This window comes from Lagenorhynchus albirostris, chromosome 9 (genome assembly GCF_949774975.1).
Source record: "Lagenorhynchus albirostris chromosome 9, mLagAlb1.1, whole genome shotgun sequence".
In the NCBI taxonomy this organism is placed as follows: domain Eukaryota; kingdom Metazoa; phylum Chordata; class Mammalia; order Artiodactyla; family Delphinidae; genus Lagenorhynchus; species Lagenorhynchus albirostris.
The window spans coordinates 75505194-75525348 of record NC_083103.1 but is presented as its reverse complement, the minus strand read 5'-3'; the positions used below and the strand labels follow the sequence as shown (position 1 = coordinate 75525348).

Here is a 20155-nt window from a genome sequence, read left to right as displayed (position 1 = left end):
AGCAGGTGCTGGATGAATGGGTGAGTGAATAAATGAATAGCAAAGTATCAACAAATACCTGTTGACTTATTTAATTGACAGAACAGTCAAACTTTTAATAGTTTCAGGTTTGTGGAGCTTCCCTGGTGGTGCAGTGGTTAAGAATCCGCCTGCCAATGCAGGGAACACGGGTTCGAGCCCAGGTCCAGGAATATCCCACATGCCGAGGAGCAAGTAAGCCCTTGTGTCACAACTACTGAGCCTGCTCTCTAGAGCCCATGCTCCACAACAAAAGAAGCCACCATGATGAGAAGCCAGCGCACAGCAAAGAAGAGTAGCCCCTGCTCTCCACAACTAGACAAAGCCCGTGAGCAGCAACAAAGAACTAGTGCAGCCAAAAATAAAATAAATAAAAAGTAAATAAATTTATAAAAAAATAATTTCAGGTTTGCAATAAAAAGTGACTAGATGGATCAGGAGAGACTAAAGGTAAATTATTCAAAGAAAAAAATTTATTGGAAAGAATAAATAGAATTGAACTGATGAAAAGTTTAAAGCAAGTAAGACTGAAATACAGTTTGAACTCCAGGTTAAATCAGAAGTGATGGGTGGAAGGAGGTATGAATAATTAAAAGCAGTTAGATTTTTCTCAACAAGGTGTGTCCTGATGTGGATTCTTTCTTCTCAAATTCAGTTTAATACACATCAGATTCATCTTGTAAACTGTAATTAAAGAAATAAAATTTGTTGTCCAAGTTTGGGGAAAGGAGGGTATATAGGTTGTGTGTTCAGAAGGAACCAAGAGATTATTAATTCTTCTTTGACTATTCCAAGAGTTTCTTGATCTACAGTTTTGCATTAATAAACAGAGTAGTATGAATAAAAATTTGCATGAAGAAGTGGAGTTTTTATTGTTTCCTTTGCCTCTAGGCAGAATAGACAGAGCTCAGGCTCTGGTTCCCAATTACATTAGCTAAACACATTTTATTCTTTAAATGATGACAGTTTCTTACCTTTATATTCTCTTTGAGAAACATATTTCTTACATTCAGTTTTGTAAAATAAAATAAAATAACAAAAAACTAACACTCCTTTCTCTGGAGTGTTTTATGTTGTGTTTGATCACCTACCTCTCATATTGCTTGGGAGTATCGGTTCTTTACAAATTATGTATCCCCCCCCGTGAGGTTATCTCTTAATGGTCTATCTCCTTTACCTTGGATAATATAATACAGATTTATTCATCTTTAAAGAGTTCCCTATAACATTGCCTAGACTTCCTTTCTTTCTTTTTGTTATATCACACTTGAATAAGTGACTTAAATTGTGCACAGATGTCCAGGTGTGGCTTTAATTTCTTTTTATTTTCCAGCAAAATAACTTATTTTAACATATTCATTACTTCTATTATGGTTCTACAAATTATGCATGGTGATGTTATGAGGCTGATTCACTGAATACTAAATATGTTGGAGCAAGCAATTTTATGCTTCAGATGATTATTTATGGGAAAATTCAATTTTTGGAGGATGATAATAATGGTGGGATAGATGTGAGTAATAGCACTGACATTCACAAGCAAAATAAAGCAAAAGTGGAAACAAGCAAAATAAAGCAAAAGTGCTTTTGGGGTAAAGATAACTTTAAAGCAGTGAGTGGGAAGAAAAGCAGGGAACATCACTAGTTAGGGACTCTCAGATTCTAAACAGGCAATGATGAGGTCTTAGGACAATATACCTGATCTCCAATTTAGTGTGCTTATGGGGCCAGGTGAAGAATTGTAGGATTTTGTGAGATGCCCAAAAGAATTTCATAGACTATCTCTAATGGGAAAGGAGATGATCTCCTAGACTGATCTAGGAGAATATAGATTTTTAGTCCCCTAAATCTCCACTGAAATAGAATTACAGAGTTACAAAAACATATTCCTTGCCACCTAAGAATGTTCCTCATTCTCAAGACTGAGCAAAGTGAACTGCTGAGGCAATCCAATGAAGGTACCCTATAAGAAGTATGGTGAAATTGTCTTTACTGCTCCCATTTTTATGACACACTTGAATAAGTGTGCTTTAAGGATTCTGCTGCTAGAATTGTAGCCATCATTAGAAAAACTTCATCTAGAACTCTCAGCTTTGGTCCTGTGGCCTGTACTATTAGAATGCCCCAAATTTACAAACCAACGAATGGAGGAGTGGGAGAAAGAAGAATGCAGGGTAAAACTATTTTGAGTTTCATTTCACAAGCCAAACTTAGAAACAGCAATATTCAAGCATCCAGGTTCCTTAAATTATCAGGAACCATTAACTTACAAAAAATAATTGTAAAAATAAAATAAGAACCAGAACCTTTAGTTCAGTTTTTAAATCTGCCTAAAACCAACCAGGCAGAAGAGGCAAGCTATTTTTATTAATTTTAGAAAAATAATACAAATATATAATAGAAAATTGGTGATGAAGCAACTCACTTAAAAGGAAAGCTTGAGCTGCATGTTACATGAATATTCAGACAATAGCAACCTGTTTGAAATTGCCATTGAGTATAATTCCAAATTTCTGCATTTTATCATCTCCTAGGCATAAATCCAAAGGCTAAAAGAGCAGAACACAAAAAAGCCAAGCCTGAATTATGTTCTAAACCCTGTTGAATTTAATTTTACTTACAAAGCAGAATGTTACTTTGCCACTTAAATATGCCCCTCATGGCCCTGTAAAAATACCTGGTTTCTTGTTATCAACCTCTAAATTGTGTTATTTATTTAGAAAGCTCCAGTTTTAGGAGCATCATTCTAAATTACTAGGCAAGTGCTACACAATAAATACACATAATCTAAAACAAACTGTAGTGAGAGAAGAAAGCAATTTTCTATAAATTTGACTGCAGCGTCGGGTTTGCTGTTCCATAAGCCTTATAACTTTTAAAGGCATAAAGGAAAATTTTTAGCTAAATGAAATATCATGAGAGGCTGAGCACTTTAAAATCTTGATGTTTTATAATAGAGTAATACAGATACACATTCTTGTTATAAATTTGGAGAAGAGTTCAAATAACCTTCTGAACAGAACCATCATGTACAAAGAAATGAACAAGCTGTCACTCACTCAGATATACACTTGTTTCAAAACAACATTTTACTTGAACCAGTGGTGGATGTACTACCCAAAATCAATAAACCTTGGATGACACATACAACTAAAACAAAGAGATGATGAAGCTTACATAGACCTTATATTTCCTGCTCCAGATTTTTATAATATTAATGAATTCTTAAAAAAAATTATGATTGGAAAACACTCCAAGTGGATAAGACAAGTTAATCTAAGATATAAGTTTTTGCTATAGATTGTGAAATTTTTCTTTGCAGAGATCATGCAAGGGGTCTTAGCATGCAGTATTCACACCAGTCAAAATGTGATTGTTTAAAATTGAAAAGGGAGAGGTGAGATTCTGGTAATGTTCTAGTTCTCTTAAATGGTAATTTCATGGTGTAATGGTGTAAAGTAATTTCATCACTTTGTGATGTTTTTTCTTTGAGTTGTATACCTGTACACCTATGATTTTAAAATTTTTCTGCAGGTATATTTTTGCTCCATAAAAATGCTAAAAGGAAAGAAAGAAAGAAGGAAAAATGAAAAGGGAAAGAGAGCAGAAAGAAAGGAAGAAGAGGAATAGAGAAAGGAAGGAAGGAAGGAAGAAAGGGAGAAGGAAAGAAGAAAGAAAGAAAGAAAGAAAGAAAGAAAGAAAGAAAGAAAGAAAGAAAGAAAGAAAGAAAGAAAGAAAGAAAGAAGGAAAGAAAGGAAAAGAAAAAGAAAAAAAGGGAAAATATTACATGCTAAGAGCTGCATTTCCCATACTGGGGAATAATGTGCTAAAAGAAATTAGTGCTGTAGTCATTTACTTAATTCAAATAAGATGTAGCTTTATAGGGTCACAGAATCTGGCAGCCTGGTTCATGGTTGGAAACCACTTAACTGTCATTTCTGCACAGAAAGATTGTGTTGACATTTCCAGACTTTTAAAAAATCCCTGTTAACAGTCGCAAATGCCACCATATTAGGCACACAGTTTTCCTGTTTCATGAAGTAGAATTTAGAATTTCGTGGAGGAAAAAAAGTGCCTGGGGGTTCCACTAGCTTTGCATTTGAAAAACACATACATAGAAAAAAAAAGTGTTGTCTCTGTAGTGTCAAAGTGTCTTTGTGACTCAACTGTTGAAAATTTCTGTTTGGCATTAAGTTGGGTAAACATCTAGTAACAACTTAGTACTAAAGGTGTCTTGGACCTGAAGTTGGCTCTGTAGGTTTTGTCTGTTTCTAAGGAGCAAGTTTCCATGTAATCTTTTCAAAGGCAAAAGGTTAAGCAAAAATGACATATATTGTAAAATCGAAAGTAAAAGGCACAGTACTGATGTGCTCAAAGTCCATGCATTTAAATTCCTTTGTATGATAATTTATGGTGATCATGTCTTCAGACTGCACTATTAGCATACTCACCCCTAACAAGAAGTTCTGCCTCATCTGACACACTGTCTGCTGTGGTCTGTACCCTGCAGCCATATCTCCCAGCATGCATCAGAAGGATGTTCCTGATCATTAAATCTGCAGAGGATGCTTGCTGAAAGAGGGATGAAGTGCCAGTTTAAAATGTTGCAAATCTGCCTAGTTCAAGGTGGTTTAAGGGGAACTTTGCATATTCAGTCAAAGGGCCCATTTTTGGTCTTACAATTTATATTACAACAATTCAGAAATCAAACATACCCTAATTTAAGGAACACATGGAAGCTATGCTTTCAACAATTGCTAATAACGGGTTCGAACATTTAATATTGAATATAATAAGTTAGCAGCTACAATATTTAAAAATATTTAAATATGCACAAACAAATTCATATCTTTAAAAGTACAGGAAAAATAATCAGTGAGCAAAAATTGTTGCTTTGCTATTCAGAGACAGGATTATTTTTGTGGCAAGAAAGCAGTATTGAAAGGAATAACAACACATGGAAATTAATTATGAGGCAACAGTAGTCAAAATATTATCTTGTGTGGCTTTATTGAATGGCTGCTTTCATAAGTACACTGTGGGCAACAGAATGAAGTAGTGCTTAGATGCAAGAGTGCTGGTCCCAAAACCATGTGTTTTCACTTCACAGAGATTTATTCCTTCCATAACCACCACCATCAGGAGTAGGGTCAGCCTGAATCTCTCTTAATCAATGCAATTACAGAGCACAAAGGCACCTCAAAACATTTGATCCTTGTTGGAAGCACGATGATTAGAACACAGTTGAAGAACAACTGCAGTTAAGGAGATCAATAAGTATCAGGGAGATTATCTTTTAGATGTATCAGTTCATGGGATCAGTGCTGATCCTACACTTTAGTATGACTGGTACAACCTTTCATTACTTAATCTTGTCTTTCATTTACTTTAACAGGAAAGATAGATTTCAATTTTCATGAATGTGTAAAGAGCTGATATTTACAACAACGCATGAGGTATTCTTTTCAGAGAATGACATAGTGAAACTCCAATATGCTCTTCAGTTTCCATGTTGCAATCAAAAACAATTCACTGGAATGAGTATACGCATGCAGCATGAAATGACATCTTCAAAGAACTCAACACTCCTCTCCAACGGTAGTTGGGCACGTGAAAGAATGTTTAATGCAAGCTATGGAGAAGCACCCCAGATTGGAGAAGCACCCCAGATTAGAGATCTTTAATTTGTTGATGGAATGGGTGAATTATCTTAAAAAATGGTGTATTTGTCCTTATAGGGCAGTGGCCTGATGAGTATTTAAGACTTTAGTTGTTCACCTTTATTTTTGAAATAAACTAATGGACTATATAAAAATCATGAAAATGAAAGGAATTTCTGGAAATCTGTTGGATTCTTTCTTTTTTTTCTTAGCATTTTCTTAGCATTCGTAAAAGGGTGAGAAGTCATTGGAAATTTTTACCTCTCAAATGATGTGTGTTTCTTTTAATGAATCAATTAACTGTATACTATGTTTTAGCCATTTCTTTCTGGTATTTCATTTCTGGTTTGTTTGTTATATTTCCTTCCCATTAGTCTTATGATAGGAACTTCTAAGGGTGTTGACGTTTCCTCTCATGAAATAATTGTTAAGACATGGTCTAGTTCAGTCATTTACAAGGGAATGCTTCTTGGTGAGAATGCATTACAATGTTATAACAATAATTTCAAGGAATGTGATATTTGTCCAATGAATATCCTCCACTGCTAATTTCCTTAGATAAAATTGTTACTCAAATTTCATTTTCTCATCTGTACTAGACTAAGTGATCACTTCTTTCAAACCTGAAAAGGAAATTAACCTTAAAAAAAACCTTTGATTTCACTTTGGGAAACAAAAGCAAACTGTAAACATCATAAGCCATGGCTCAGTTTCAAATCTACATAATATAATACTGTCTAAATGAGCTTAAATATATTTACCAATTTATATAGTATGGATCCATCTTAGATGTGAAGATCTCCTTTTACCCATGGATTTCTAAGATGCTCTCCTAGTAGGGTACTTTGTTAAATTAAGAATCAATGTGCACACCATGGGCCTAGAATAGGGCCTATGTTTAATGAAAAAGCCAAGGAGATGCCTAGAAAATCAGAGAGGACTTTACTAGTTCCAGAAGTAACACGTCTGAAAGACTGTAGTCTTAGTTACTGGAGTTTTTTGTTTGTTTTGTTGTTCTTTTACTTGCTTGTTTTCCAGTTTTACAAACTGATTGGTGGTAGTTTAACAACAGAAAAAGTAATGATTGTAAGTCATTTTTCAGGCTCACGTTTTTGACAAAATTATCTCATAAAATCACATTCTCGTGATTAAATAATTGATTGCCTTTTTTTCCAGATCTTTTTCTTCCCAAATAATTGACTTCTATTTTTCCTGGACAAAAGTCTTAAAACTTTTGTCCTTTTCATTAAATTGTAGTGAAAGAAAACTTAATGGGATTAAGAAGAGGCTTCATTGAAAATCACATAAAGGTCCAAGGGATTCAGAAGGGTAAAACATAGATTATCTTTTCCATGTTGTCCTTTCCTTGGTTCCTGCAATTAACAGCATGCAATGCTCTAGAAACTGGCTGAAGCTCCATCACCATCATCAGGAATAAAAGCCTACAGTCTATTGTATATCTACTAATGACAAGACTATTGGAGGAGTTGAAATTGTCTCATTTGGGGCCCATTCCTCCTCTTTTGGATTATATCTGCATTATATTTTTACAATTCTAAACAGGGAAGATTAAAAGTAAAATGAATGAATTGTGAACACTAAACCTAAATTACCCTTTCAGGAGATTTACTGATCTTTCTAGAGAAGTAATGAGAAGAATTAATGTGGGAGCCCATTACACTTAATCTCAGCCCACAGTGTGCAGTTCCTGAGAGAGAACTCCCACAATTTAGTGCAGTTTTAATGAAATGGTTACTTACAGCAGATGTTTGCTTTCTTAAGCTTAAACCTCATTTTCACTTTTTCTCTCTTGGGAGTTACTCTCTCTTTTCTTGTTTTCTTTGACACTTGTTTGACACTGCCTTTTCTTTGCTGCTTTCTTTGGCTTTATGAATAAATTGTGTTATGTGTTGCTTCAAAACAACTTTCCCACAGCCAGTGCTTAACACAACACTCCAAGTGTTGTGCATCTAGCATACTGCATACCACATAGTGGGAGCTCAATAACTATCTGTTGAATGGATGAATAAATGAGGGCTCTTTAATAAAGAGGCTCTCTGTTCACTCTCTGTGGGAGTGGCAACACTGTTAAGTCATTTACATTTCTTGGTCACATACGCTCATTAGAGCAGTTGCTAGATTACTGTAACTTTTATTTATGACTAGGAAATAATAGAGGAAATATCATTCTTCCACTCAAGTCCAGTTCTTTATTGGCTTTCACTTGGACTAAGGGTCCTGCTCATCCAACATAAGACTGCCAGTTAAGACTTCCTAAAAATGGAAGCATATTTAACTTTGCTGTTCAAAGTGCCTGTTAACTTTTGCTGCCTTGAGGATAAAGTCCAATTTCCTTGTTTCAGCAGAGGTCTACTCAGAGCATGATTCCACCTCCTATGCTGAATTCTGTGCTTCTATGACATTAACCTCACATTTCTTCCTACACCGGAATACTTCCCATAATTCTGCCTGTTCTGTTACAGATGCTCATTCTTCTTTGCCTGGAAAGATACTTTTAGACACAGTTCAAATGCCTTCTCCTTGGTTAAGTCTCTCTTCATTAGTTCTGCCACTGTTTAGTTTTGCTTCATTAGCACTCTGCTCATGTCTCTGAACTATCACTTGACATTCTTGGAAGTCACGCCTAAGGGCATTCCCAGAGCTGAGCTGGGCACTAGGGCAGCTGATTGTATTTGGGTGAGCTAATGAACGCATGGATGGCTTGCTTCCTTCCTTCTTCATGCCTGATAGTACCTCCTCCCCTCCTTCTTTTTTCTCTTAAAGAAATAAGGAAGGGAAATAGGAAAGACTATGGAGGAAGACAGCAGAAAAGAGTGCTGAAAGAGTATATACAGGTTTTGGTATGACACAGAATTGTGTGAACCCCTGCTCTGCCACTTATTAAATTTTGAACTTGGGAAAATTACTCTATTGCTCAGAGATTCTCTCACAGGTTCAATGTGATAATGCAAGTAAAGCCCATGGCAGTGTGTCTGGCACATAGTAAATGTTTGATAAATGTTATCTGTTAAAGGGCACTATAATTGCATTCTTAGCCAAGAGGAATATTTCCTTAATTGGTATTCACTCCTTCAACAAACTGGATATCAATGTTTTCCATAGTTATAGTAAGTTTTCTGGTAAGTGCCTAGCTTTATTTTAGATGTGTGTTATCCCCCCTCTCATGGAATACTACTGCACTCAGAATAAGAAGACCTGAATTCTAGACTTAGTTCAGTACCTTCCTAGCCCTGAGACTCTGGGAAAGGCACTTTACTGGAATAATAATAGCTACTCTGTCTCTCTCTTGAGTATTGAGGGAAACTGAATGAAACAATGTTCATAAATGAACTCTTAGGAAATGCTTCAGAAAGGTAAAGTACTTGTAAAGCATTTTTTCAGCAGGATTAGCAGAATGCTGTACACATAGTAAGCACTCTGAGAAGGTTTGGGGAATGAATTGTCTAAACAACAAGATAACTTGACTGTTATCATAAAAAGTGAATTCATGCTGAATGGCTTACTCAGAAACCTTCTAGGTATAGCAGTTTTTGTGTCCTTATTTAGGGTTTACATAACTTTCTCAATGGGCTCACATAGGGCACTTCCACCATCCCCAGTCCCCACCAAAGAGATACATAAACCATTCCTCTCTATAAAACAAAGTAGTACAGCATGTAAATTCTATGAGATGCAATTAAAAAAATACCATCTAACATAAAAAAACTGGGTATTAGCTATGAGACATGGATTATTAGATATGATTAATGTTATTGACATAAAATCTTGGATAGTTAAAATACTTTCCTGCTAACAATATTTCTTTTTCCCAGAAAATAATTTGCTTAAAATAGCCTAACATGATAAGAAAATAATACACATATACATTATTCTTCCTTTTACACTTGTATTTTTCTTAGACCTTTATATAATGGGATTTACATTCATGATGACCTGGGTTTTAATATATTTTTTAAGAAAGTTGCTGTTATTAACTCACATGCTTAAATAATTGGATATATTATCTGAAAGAGAAATTTTAGTTTCTTCCAGTGACAAAAATACTAGACAAAATGCTATTTGACAGACATTTATGTCTATTATGATGAAATATTAAATGCATCCAACAATGCACTGAAGATTAAAAGTAGGTAAAAATGGCTCTACCATGCCATTACTGGGACCTTGGTATTTACTTCAAGCACATATTCTAAACATGTATTATTAAGTACTAAGACAAATGCAGAAAGAATTTTTCTTAGGGACATAGATTAAAGAGGAAAAACTAGTTGATGACTCATTGATGAACTCAGGATGGCTAGGTATCCAAACTGGATCGTTTAGTATTATAAACACAAAGTCACAAATTTATGGGATCAGTCCGCTACCTTGGTTAAAATGAAGATTAGGAACTATGACTCAACTCAAAGCAAGAAATCACAATTAAATTTTAGTACAATGAATTACATTTTATAGATGATGATATTGAATATATGAAGAATATTGAGTGGATGAAAAAATGCTGTGTATATCACACTAGTGTTCCTCTTTTCCCAAGTTGGCATACAGGATTAGAGGGTGTGATATTTAACTTGTCAGTGGATGCCAGGCTTAGGTGGCATGTTTGTACCCTGATTCTTGAGAGATGTCTCTTAACTGGTCATATGTACATTGACTCTCCTTTCCCTAGTGGCAAGGTAAATGGGTATTCCTTTATCTAAGATTAACATAAAAGGCCAAGGCAAAAGGACTCTATTATAGATGGAATATTTGTGTTCCCTCAGATTCATATACAGTAAGTCCCCTACGTACAAATGAGTTCCATTTTGAGAGTACATTCCTTAGTCCGATTTCCTCGTAAGTTCAACAAAGTTAGCCTAAGTACCCAACTAACACAACTGGCTATGTAGTACTCTACTGTAATAGGTTTATAATACTTTTCACAAAAATAATGCATAAAAAACAAACACACACACACACACACAAAGTATATATTTTTTCATGGTACGCGGGCCTCTCACTGTTGTGGCCTCTCCCATTGTGGAGCACAGGCTCCGGACATGCAGGCTCAGCAGCCATGGCTCACGGGCCTAGTCGCTCCGTGGCATGTGGAATCTTCCTGGACCGGGGCACAAACCCATGTCCCCTGCATTGGCAGGCGGACTCTCAACCACTGTGCCACGAGGGAAGCCCCAAAGAAAACATTTTTAATATTACAGTACTGTAGTACCTTGAAAAGCACAGTAGTGCAGTGCAACAGTGAGCATATAGTGGCTGATATAGAGTGAACAGGCAAGAAATAAAGATACTGTACTACTGCACTCTATACCGTACAGTACAGTAAAGTACACAAAAGCACAGCCACTTGTAGAGGATGCACACACATGACAATGTACTCCAGACACAAGAACTAGCTTATGTGATTGTACATGTGAACACATGTCCGCGTCTTTAAGAGTTCGCAACTTGAAGGTTCGTATGTAGGGGACTTACTCTATTGAAACCTAAACCCTAATGTGATGGTATACAAAGGTGGATGTTTGGGAAATAATTAGAGTATGAACATGGGTGAAGCCCTCATGAATGGTATTAGTGCCTTTATAAAAGAGACCTCAGAGAGCTCTCTCACCCTTTCTGCTGTGTGAGGACACAGTGAAAAGATGACCATCTGTCAATCAGGAGGCTTGCTCTCACCAAACACCAAACCTGCCAGTGCCTTGAACTTGGACTTCTCAGCCTCCAAAACTATGAGAAATAAATTTCTGTTGTGTATAAGCCACTCAGACTATGGTGTTATTTTACTGTAGCCTCAATGGAATAATATAGGCCCTAAGTATGTATACTGATATTTCTATATTAATCTAGTGCTTCTAAACTAAAAGAGGCATGAAATAGATAAGGTCACACAAGTTATCAGTCTTATGCTTCTTGAATTTATTCTTAACTGCATCCTACCTGTTGCCAAATTTGTCTTAAATGATTACTGAGAATATTTGACTCATAGTTCTTTTATTGTTTATGCAATTATCACTAATCATTCAGTAGATATTTATTTTTATGTGCTATGCTAAGCTTTGGATATACAGATATAGATTCTGCACTTAAGGAGTGCTTAGTCTAATCCAGGTTTGATGGGAAAAATACAGGATGAGAATGTGGAGTAGCTTCCCTTTCATCTGTATCTAGGTTTGGAAGAGATGTAAAGGAGACAGATGGATGTGTTATCTGATGGCACAATACTCAGACCAGGTCCAGAGAGAAATGTTTTCTCCTCCATGTGCTTCATATAGTTTTAGCAATCATTCTGTGAGAATTGACTCTTAAATTTGGTTTTTAATAGTAGCTTTCAAACCAGCCCTTTATATCCTCTATGTTATGCCCTCTTTTTGTCTCACCTTTACCCATATGACATGGCATTGCTAGGTTAATACTTTTTTAAAACTGATTTTATTTACAATCTCAAACATCTTCATTGGCTATCCACCTATTACCTACAGGATAGTCTAACTTCTTACTCAGCATTTGAGGCTGGACACAACCAATCTTATCTCTCACTTCTAGTGGAAAACATACTCTCTGCAACTTTCTTCAAGTTGTTCTCCCAATGAACTGCCAAAGTCTCTGAATTCTGTGTCACACGTTAAAGCCTTGTTCAAGTCTTATGTCTTTCAGAAAGGCTTAACTGACCATGAGGACTGGCTACATCATTTTTGGGTCTCAGTGCAAATTAAAAATATGAATCCCCGTGTCCAAAAATTATTTGGAATTTCAAAAGACTGACAGCCAAGCTTTACACCAAGTACAAGATGCGTCTCAGTGTTGGGCGCTGGGTGACCACACAGCAGACCCATGAAGTTGGTCCCACTGAACCCTCCAGTCCACGAACAAACATGTATGCACGTTCTAGGCAATGGTGCTCTTTGGAATAAATATCAAAGGAAAAATGCATCTCTTTATAAATTATAAAACACCTATCCTTTCCTATCTTAATGTCTTTAACTTCTCTTTTATTCTTCATTGACTTGCGATCTTTTTTCTCAATGCATTTTAGCATGAAAGAATAAGAATAATTAGATTATATCTTCTTAAGTCTTGTGTTAAAAAATAGTAATTAACTTTATGTTTTATACTGAATATTTGTTGTGAGCCTATCCAGACATTAGCATATTTATGCATTATTCCATCTAAATATTCTTTTTACTTTTTTCTTACATCTCCAGTACAAGCACAAAGCTCACTGATATACCTCTGTCTGCTTCAATCTGTTTGGTATGTTTGTGGCAAACAAAGAGACAGCATCTTATGCTTCGAAGAATGGAGATGGGGACTCTGTCTAAACTTTACAGTCCTAGAGCTGGAAGGGACCATGGAGGGACTTTCATCCTCACTTTGAAGTTGGCAGTGTTTTAAGTGCCATGGCAGACCAGTTTTCTTTAAGAGAATTCTAGGCAAGAGTGGTACTTAAACTCACATCATTAATATTATGAGAAAATCATTCTTTTTTTTTTTTTACATCTTTATTGGAGTATAATTGCTTTACAATGGTGTGTTTGTTTCTGCTTTATAACAAAGTGTATCAGTTATACATATACATATGTTCCCATATCTCTTCCCTCTTGTGTCTCCCTCCCTCCCACCCTCCCCATCCCACCCCTCTAGGTGGTCACAAAGCACTGAGCTGATCTCCCTGTGCTATGTGGCTGCTTCCCACTAGCTATCTATTTTACGTTTGGTAGTGTATATATGTCCATTCCACTCTCTCGCTTTGTCACATCTTACCCTTCCCCCTCCCCATATCCTCAAGTCTATTCTCTAGTAGGTCTGTGTCTTTATCCCTGTCTTACCCCTAGGTTCTTCATGACATTTTTTTTTCTTAAATTCCATATACATATATGTTAGCATATGGTAGTGTTTGTATGACAGATCAACTTTTTCATGGAATCTCTTCAGTAATAATATTTTATAATCTGAATAACACCTGGTTCATAGGTTGGCTCAATGAGGCAACACTGGTAGAGGTAAAAAGGTGTTAATAATCATGGCAGTAATCAATGTTTTTCCCTAAGAGTGAATTACACCATTGTCTAGGAATAGAATTATCTTACTGTCTTTCACTGTTTATGCTTTTTAAATTACCTCCATTGATGTTACATAAAGATGATATCACTAGTTAGAAAAAAATTTTGTTCCTCTATGCATTAGCTTGTGCTTTCTAAACAGCTAGTAATGGCCTGACCACCAGGAAAGCACTAGAATAATAACATTTTACAATAGCTATACATTTATTTTGAGAGCTCATAGCATATGCACAGTTAAAGTTGTCCATTCATTCATGTAACAATCATTTGTTAGAGTGTCTAATTTGTCTAAACAGGAAACTGAAAACACTTGGCACCTTTGAAGTTATGCCCTTGTCATTTGCTCATAGAAAATATGGATGAGCTTTGACCCAACCTATGGATTTTCTCAACGCAGTGTTTCAGTTGACTGGAGTTGGTACAAGACATGAAATCTGTCATATCTGATCTGCACATGTTACAAGATAAGAGATAAATTGTGCCTTTGAGAAACTCACAATGCAATGTGGGAGGTAGACAGCTCTAATGCAATGTGATGTGTTAAAATAAATAATAGGACAAAAATATCATTGCAGAAAAAATTGATTTTAGTGTGCAAAGAAAAATAACAAATCATCTGGTTCAACCAATTCCTATAGCAGTTGAGAAGATCGGGGGCTAAAGAGTGTAGGTGACTTGTTCAAGGGCAGGTTAAGTATGGAGGCTGAAGTAGAGCCTTGGGCACTTGACTCTTAGTCAAGTGTTCTTTCCACTCTACTATTGTGACTATGAAACCAATCCTTGTTCTACTTAAACTTGCAGGTAATTTGATTCACTTGTACAAGTTGAAGCACAGTTTGGCAAGCGTACCAAAATAAAATGGTTTCAGTATATGGTAACAACCACAAAACTATTATTAGAAATTAACTCTCCAAATACACCATAGAATGATCTGAGAGCTCATGTTTTTAAGACTGCTGTTTATCAGCCATATCCAAAATGAAATGTTGCATCTTCCCTTGAAATGCCAGAATCACTTTTCTGATAATACACATGACCCATTAGCTTCATTTACCTTTGCCATCATTCAACTTTTCTGTGACTTTTAATCCAGCATTGAGAGAATTTTCTGTGTGTGACCCACAACTGATATGTTTTCTTTTAGCCATGTGTAGTTTGTAGTGACACAGCTTTAGCTGAAGAAGAATTGACCAAATTTGACTCCTAACTTAAGTGCATAATTTAGAGGGAGCAATATTTTACTGATATTTCAACGTGTCTGTTCTCTCTTTTCTAGTACTGTCTATTTTACATTTATCTTTGAAGTTAACACTATTTTGTTACACCATCATATAACGGCTTCCAGGATGAATTGTGTTTTATTTTGCTACTGATTTTTACATTGTGGAATAGTCAGTGTCTACACACAAGTCTAGTCCCATCCTGGCTATGGGAAAGAGTGTTCAGACACCAGTCTGGAGGTTTTCTATTTCTTCCCTGAAATCACAGAGCCCAGGCAGGCAGAATATGGTAGCTCTCATCTCACCCATCAGTTAGTGCCAGTATTGATCTGATGTTGTTATAAAGTCTCAAAGTCTTAGGAATGTAGTAGACCACTCTGTGTTTCATTGATTTTGCATAGAACTATACTAATGGGTCCGGAATGAGGCCAGTTTTTTTGTGTGCCTCTATTTTACTTAGGACTCTTAGATGCCAGCAATTTATCATCCTGGGTCCCTGGAATTATGAGGGAAGGACAGAGGATAATGCTGAGTCTAGAAGACTCATTTGGCTACCCTGGCTGAAGGCTCAGCCACTGTGGAATAGATTCAAGCCATCTTCAGTGTTACTTACCTGATTTCATGAGCCACAAAATTGTAAGCAGAGCCAAACTGTTGTCATTTTCCAACACTAAGTTTTGGAGTGGCTTGTGGTACAGTAGTAAATAATCATAAAATAATTAGGTACCTGGAAGTGGGGTGCTGACATAACTAAAGTCTAAATATGTGGCACTGGCTTTGGGGTTCTAGTTCAGAGGCTTGGAAGGTCATGAGGACATTACTACTGAGAGCTGGAAGGATCTCAAGGAGACTATTGGTAAGAGCTTGAGGAACAGTGAGGAAACTTCCTGGAGAGTGGAGAAAAGGAGATGAGCTGAAAGAGAGAAGTGCTCATTTCTCAAGCAGAATATAGAAGAAATCTAAAGGAGCTGAGGCTCCAGATGGAAAACAGAAAGACTCTTCAGCTTTAGTCGTGCCAAGTGGTAACAGACTAGTAAAGTAAGAAATGGCCTTGGAAAACACCAAATCCAGGATGCTACCAAATAAAACATATTCCCAGGGTAAAGGTCCCAAGTTGTGGCTAAAAGATACTTTATTTGCACTGGAATATTACAGGCATTTTTCCAGAGGAACCAGACCCTCTGTCCAAGATAGGGAAGAATTTGAAGAAACTGTTAATGGGGGCTGAGAAAGCATTGAGAAGATCATAATTGGAGGATGGAGGAAAAGGTAACTGAGTTATGAATTGGCAGAAAAATTAGCAAAACCCTTGGCAGGCGAGGGTTATGTGGAAGATGAGCTCAGCATATGTCTCATAGAGGTCTCTTTATATATATGAAAGAATATGGTTTGCAATGGAAAGAGTGTGTTGACAGATGTTTTAAAAGAAAGAAAAATGACCATGAATGGTGGAGAAACTTTTATACCTAATTTTTTTGCAAAAATATAATATTCCACATGGAATAAGTAATTTTATATAAGAATTTCTAAAGATGTATTTTCCAGTTAAATATCTGACTGTTTCAAGTTTACCCTAAAAATTCAAGTTTTTTTCTCATTTTATTTGCAATATTAGTAAATACTTTAACAAGTACAATCTTCAAGAAATAGATTATTATTTCAACTATGGACTTTATGATCAAATACTAAGTATTCTTTTGCCAAGCCTAACTTGGTAGTTGTTAATGCTTAGGAACAAGTTTCTGAGTCAAAAAATATCCCACTGCAAGAGAAGGAAATTTGGGTCACAGCATCCATTTAAGCACTGTCATTCACAGTCATGAAGATTCTCATCAACATCAAAAATACCTAGAATTTAGGGAATTCAAACACATCAATGTCAGAAAAGACTACTCAAACTACTGCTTAGATTGTGAGCTACAACAGCAATCTTCCAATGAAGATTCAATCAGAAGAAGAATAGTTCAGTTAAAAGGAAAGGTCAAACTGAATAAATGTGTCAATCAGAAGCCAGCTATGAAAAGTTCAAGGTCAAGGACTTTCATAGTCAAATTCAACTGACATTTTGAAAGTGATTGAGTCATTTTGATACAGAAAACTCATTTTTAATAAGTCTTTGTAATTTTATGAAAGAGAATTCACCAATTATTTAATGTATAAAAATCAGTTTACTCAGATATTGAAAAATTGTCAGAGGCCATAGTCTATTACTTCCCCTCACTTTTCTGTAAATATATAATACTGCTTCTGATATTTCAAGGAAGAGTTACAAGACTCTTTCAAAACTGCACATCTTTGAATTGACTGCAACACCAATGATTATATATGTACATATATTTTGTTCTAAGATTTCATATTGCTAGGGCTTGAATGGTTCATTATATGTGAAATATTTTGTGTGTGCTGTTTATACAAATTAAGGGATGCTGTGTCTTACCCAGAAAAAGGACATTGTTCCATTCTATAAGATTATTATTGCTTTTAGAGAAAATCTTTATTTAGCTTTAGAGAAACCATTTTATCATTTATCGAGATATTATATATACAAATATATTCTTAGCCATAGGAAGAATTCTGATTTGAGATTATTTTTCCAGTTTGGAACCCCTTCTGAATTAAGAATTTTCAAATTCTAAGGACATCATGAGACTGAAATATCTTCCATAAATCAAGCAAGTATGCAATATTTAACAGAATAAAATGTTTAGTGTTCACTAAAACTTTTAAAGATGATTTCACTGTTATCAGCTAGCATACCTGAAGAGTTTTTTGGGTTTTAATCTTTGAATATAACCTTTAAAAATAATAGAACTTTAGAATTAGATAAGAACGTTAGGAGTCGTCTACTCTAACCTCTTCACTTTGATGATAAGGGCTCAGAAATGTGACATGAATCATCCAAGGTATTACAGCTAAGTAGGGACAAAGCTGGGCCCACACCAAAAACTCTTGACACCACCTCCACATCAGATCTAGTAATCTTTTACCATATAATGATGTCACTCAGTAGTGTACTTTGACATTATATCATTTATGAGAAAAACATCTGGCAGCATCTATTTAAATTAAAAATAGTTTTGTTCTTTTACCCTGCAATCTATTCCTGAGAATGTATCCCAAAGAAAGGAAATTATTAACACCCAAGAATGCAGATATTCAGAGTTGTTTTCTGTAGTATTGTTCATTAATCTCTCAAAACAGGAAACAGAGTTAGTATTTACTAACAGGGTAATGGCTAAATTGAGGAATAGTCATATACTTATTATGTACCCATTGAAAAGAATGAATTAGAGATATATCATGTGACGTGGAAGAATTAAGATAATAATGAGATGCAGAAAAACATGTAAAGTATGTTTCAATATTTAAAAAAATAATCACAAAAATATCCCTCCACATATGTAAATCTAACTAGGATTATAGTAGAACTGAGGATAATATAGAATGACATATATAGAACATTAAAAAGATTAACTAAGTGTGATAAATGCTTTCATGGGAGGATAAAAGCAGGGGAAGGTCATCCTAATAAAAGCAGCATGCATGATATAATCTCACTTGTGTAACATGTGTAACTGTGTATGCTTGAAGAGATGCATGGAAAAATGATTACAAAAATTAATGGTGATTACCTTAAGGTAGTATGATTCCAAGGGATTTTTATTCTCTCCTTTCTAGTTTTAGTATGTTTAAATGATCTATAATAAGCTTCTATTATTTATATAAGTAGAAAAAAACTCTACCTTCATTGTGGTGAAAAAATGAAAAACTGACTTTGATTTAGAGCTGAAAGATATTTTTACCATGGAGAAGCACCAAGCCAAGTGTTTGTCATCAATTGCAGATATTATAAACAAATCAGCTTGTGTGGCTTAAACAATCCATGACAGATAAGCAGATCTTCCCACACAAGTGAAGATTGCATTTCTATTTCTAACTACAGATAGTCATTTAGAACTCAGTCTCTTTATGATTATGCATCACTGACTTATGGTGCTCTCGAGGCATCTGTTAACAAAGAGTCTTAATATTTTCTTATGCTGAATGTCAGACTGATTTAGCACTGCAGTTGTATGTTAGCAATCAATAGCTGCATTCTGTTTGTCATCACGTGATATGTTGTTCTTCATATATTCTTTTTTTTTAACATCTTTATTGCAGTATAATTTCTTTACAATGGTGTGTTAGTTTCTGCCTTATAACAAAGTGAATCAGCTATACATATACATATATCCCCATATCTTCTCCCTCTTGCATCTCCTTCCCACCCTCCCTATCCCACCCCTCTAGGGAATAGCACCGACCTGATCTCCCTGTGCTATGTGGCTGCTTCCCACTAGGTATCTATTTTACATTTGGTAGTTTATACACGTCCATGCCATTCTCTCACTTCGTCCCAGCTTACCCTTCCACATCCCCTTGTCCTCAAGTACATTCTCTACGTCTGCATCTTTACTCCTGTCTTGCATCTAGGTTCTTCCAAACATATTTTTCTTTGTTTTATAGATTCTATATATATGCATTAGCATACGGTATTTGTTTTTCTCTTTCTGACTTACTTCACCCTGTATGACAGACGTCAGGTCCATCCACCTCACTACAAATAACTCAATTTTGTTTCTTTATATGGCTGAGTAATATTCCATTGTATATATGTGCCACATATTCTTTATCCATTCATCTCTCGATGAACATTTAGGTTGGTTCCATGTCCTGGCTATTGTAAATAGGGCTGCAATGAACATTGTGGTACATGACTCTTTTTGAATTATGGTTTTCTCAGGGTATATGCCCAGTAGTGGGATTGCTGGGTCGTATGGTAGTTCTATTTTTAGTTTTTTAAGGAACCTCCATACTGCTCTCCATAGTGGCTGTATCAATTTACATTCCCACCGACAGTGCAAGAGGGTTCCCTTTTCTCCACACCCTCTTCAGCATTTATTGTTTGTAGATTTTTTGACGATGGCCATTCTGACCAGAGTGAGGTGATACCTCACTGTACTTTTGATTTGTATTTCTCTAATGCTTAGTGATGTTGAGCATCCTTTCATGTGTTTGTTGGCAATCTGTATATATTCTTTGAAGAAATGTCTATTTAGGTCTTCTGCCCATTTTTGGATTGCGGTTTTTTTGTTTTTGATATTGAGCTTCATGAGCTGCTTGTAAATTTTGGAGATTA

General features: G+C 35.6%; 1 protein-coding gene across 1 annotated transcript in view; it reads right to left on the bottom strand.

The window, feature by feature from the left end:
- The window catches only part of CNTN5 (contactin 5), a 440969-nt gene that overhangs the window by 131469 nt on the left and 289345 nt on the right, over positions 1 to 20155 (bottom strand). The window contains exon 10 of the mRNA XM_060157909.1: positions 4470 to 4590. Coding sequence (XP_060013892.1) covers positions 4470 to 4590 — 121 coding nt within the window. The remainder of the gene's footprint in view (positions 1 to 4469; positions 4591 to 20155) is intronic.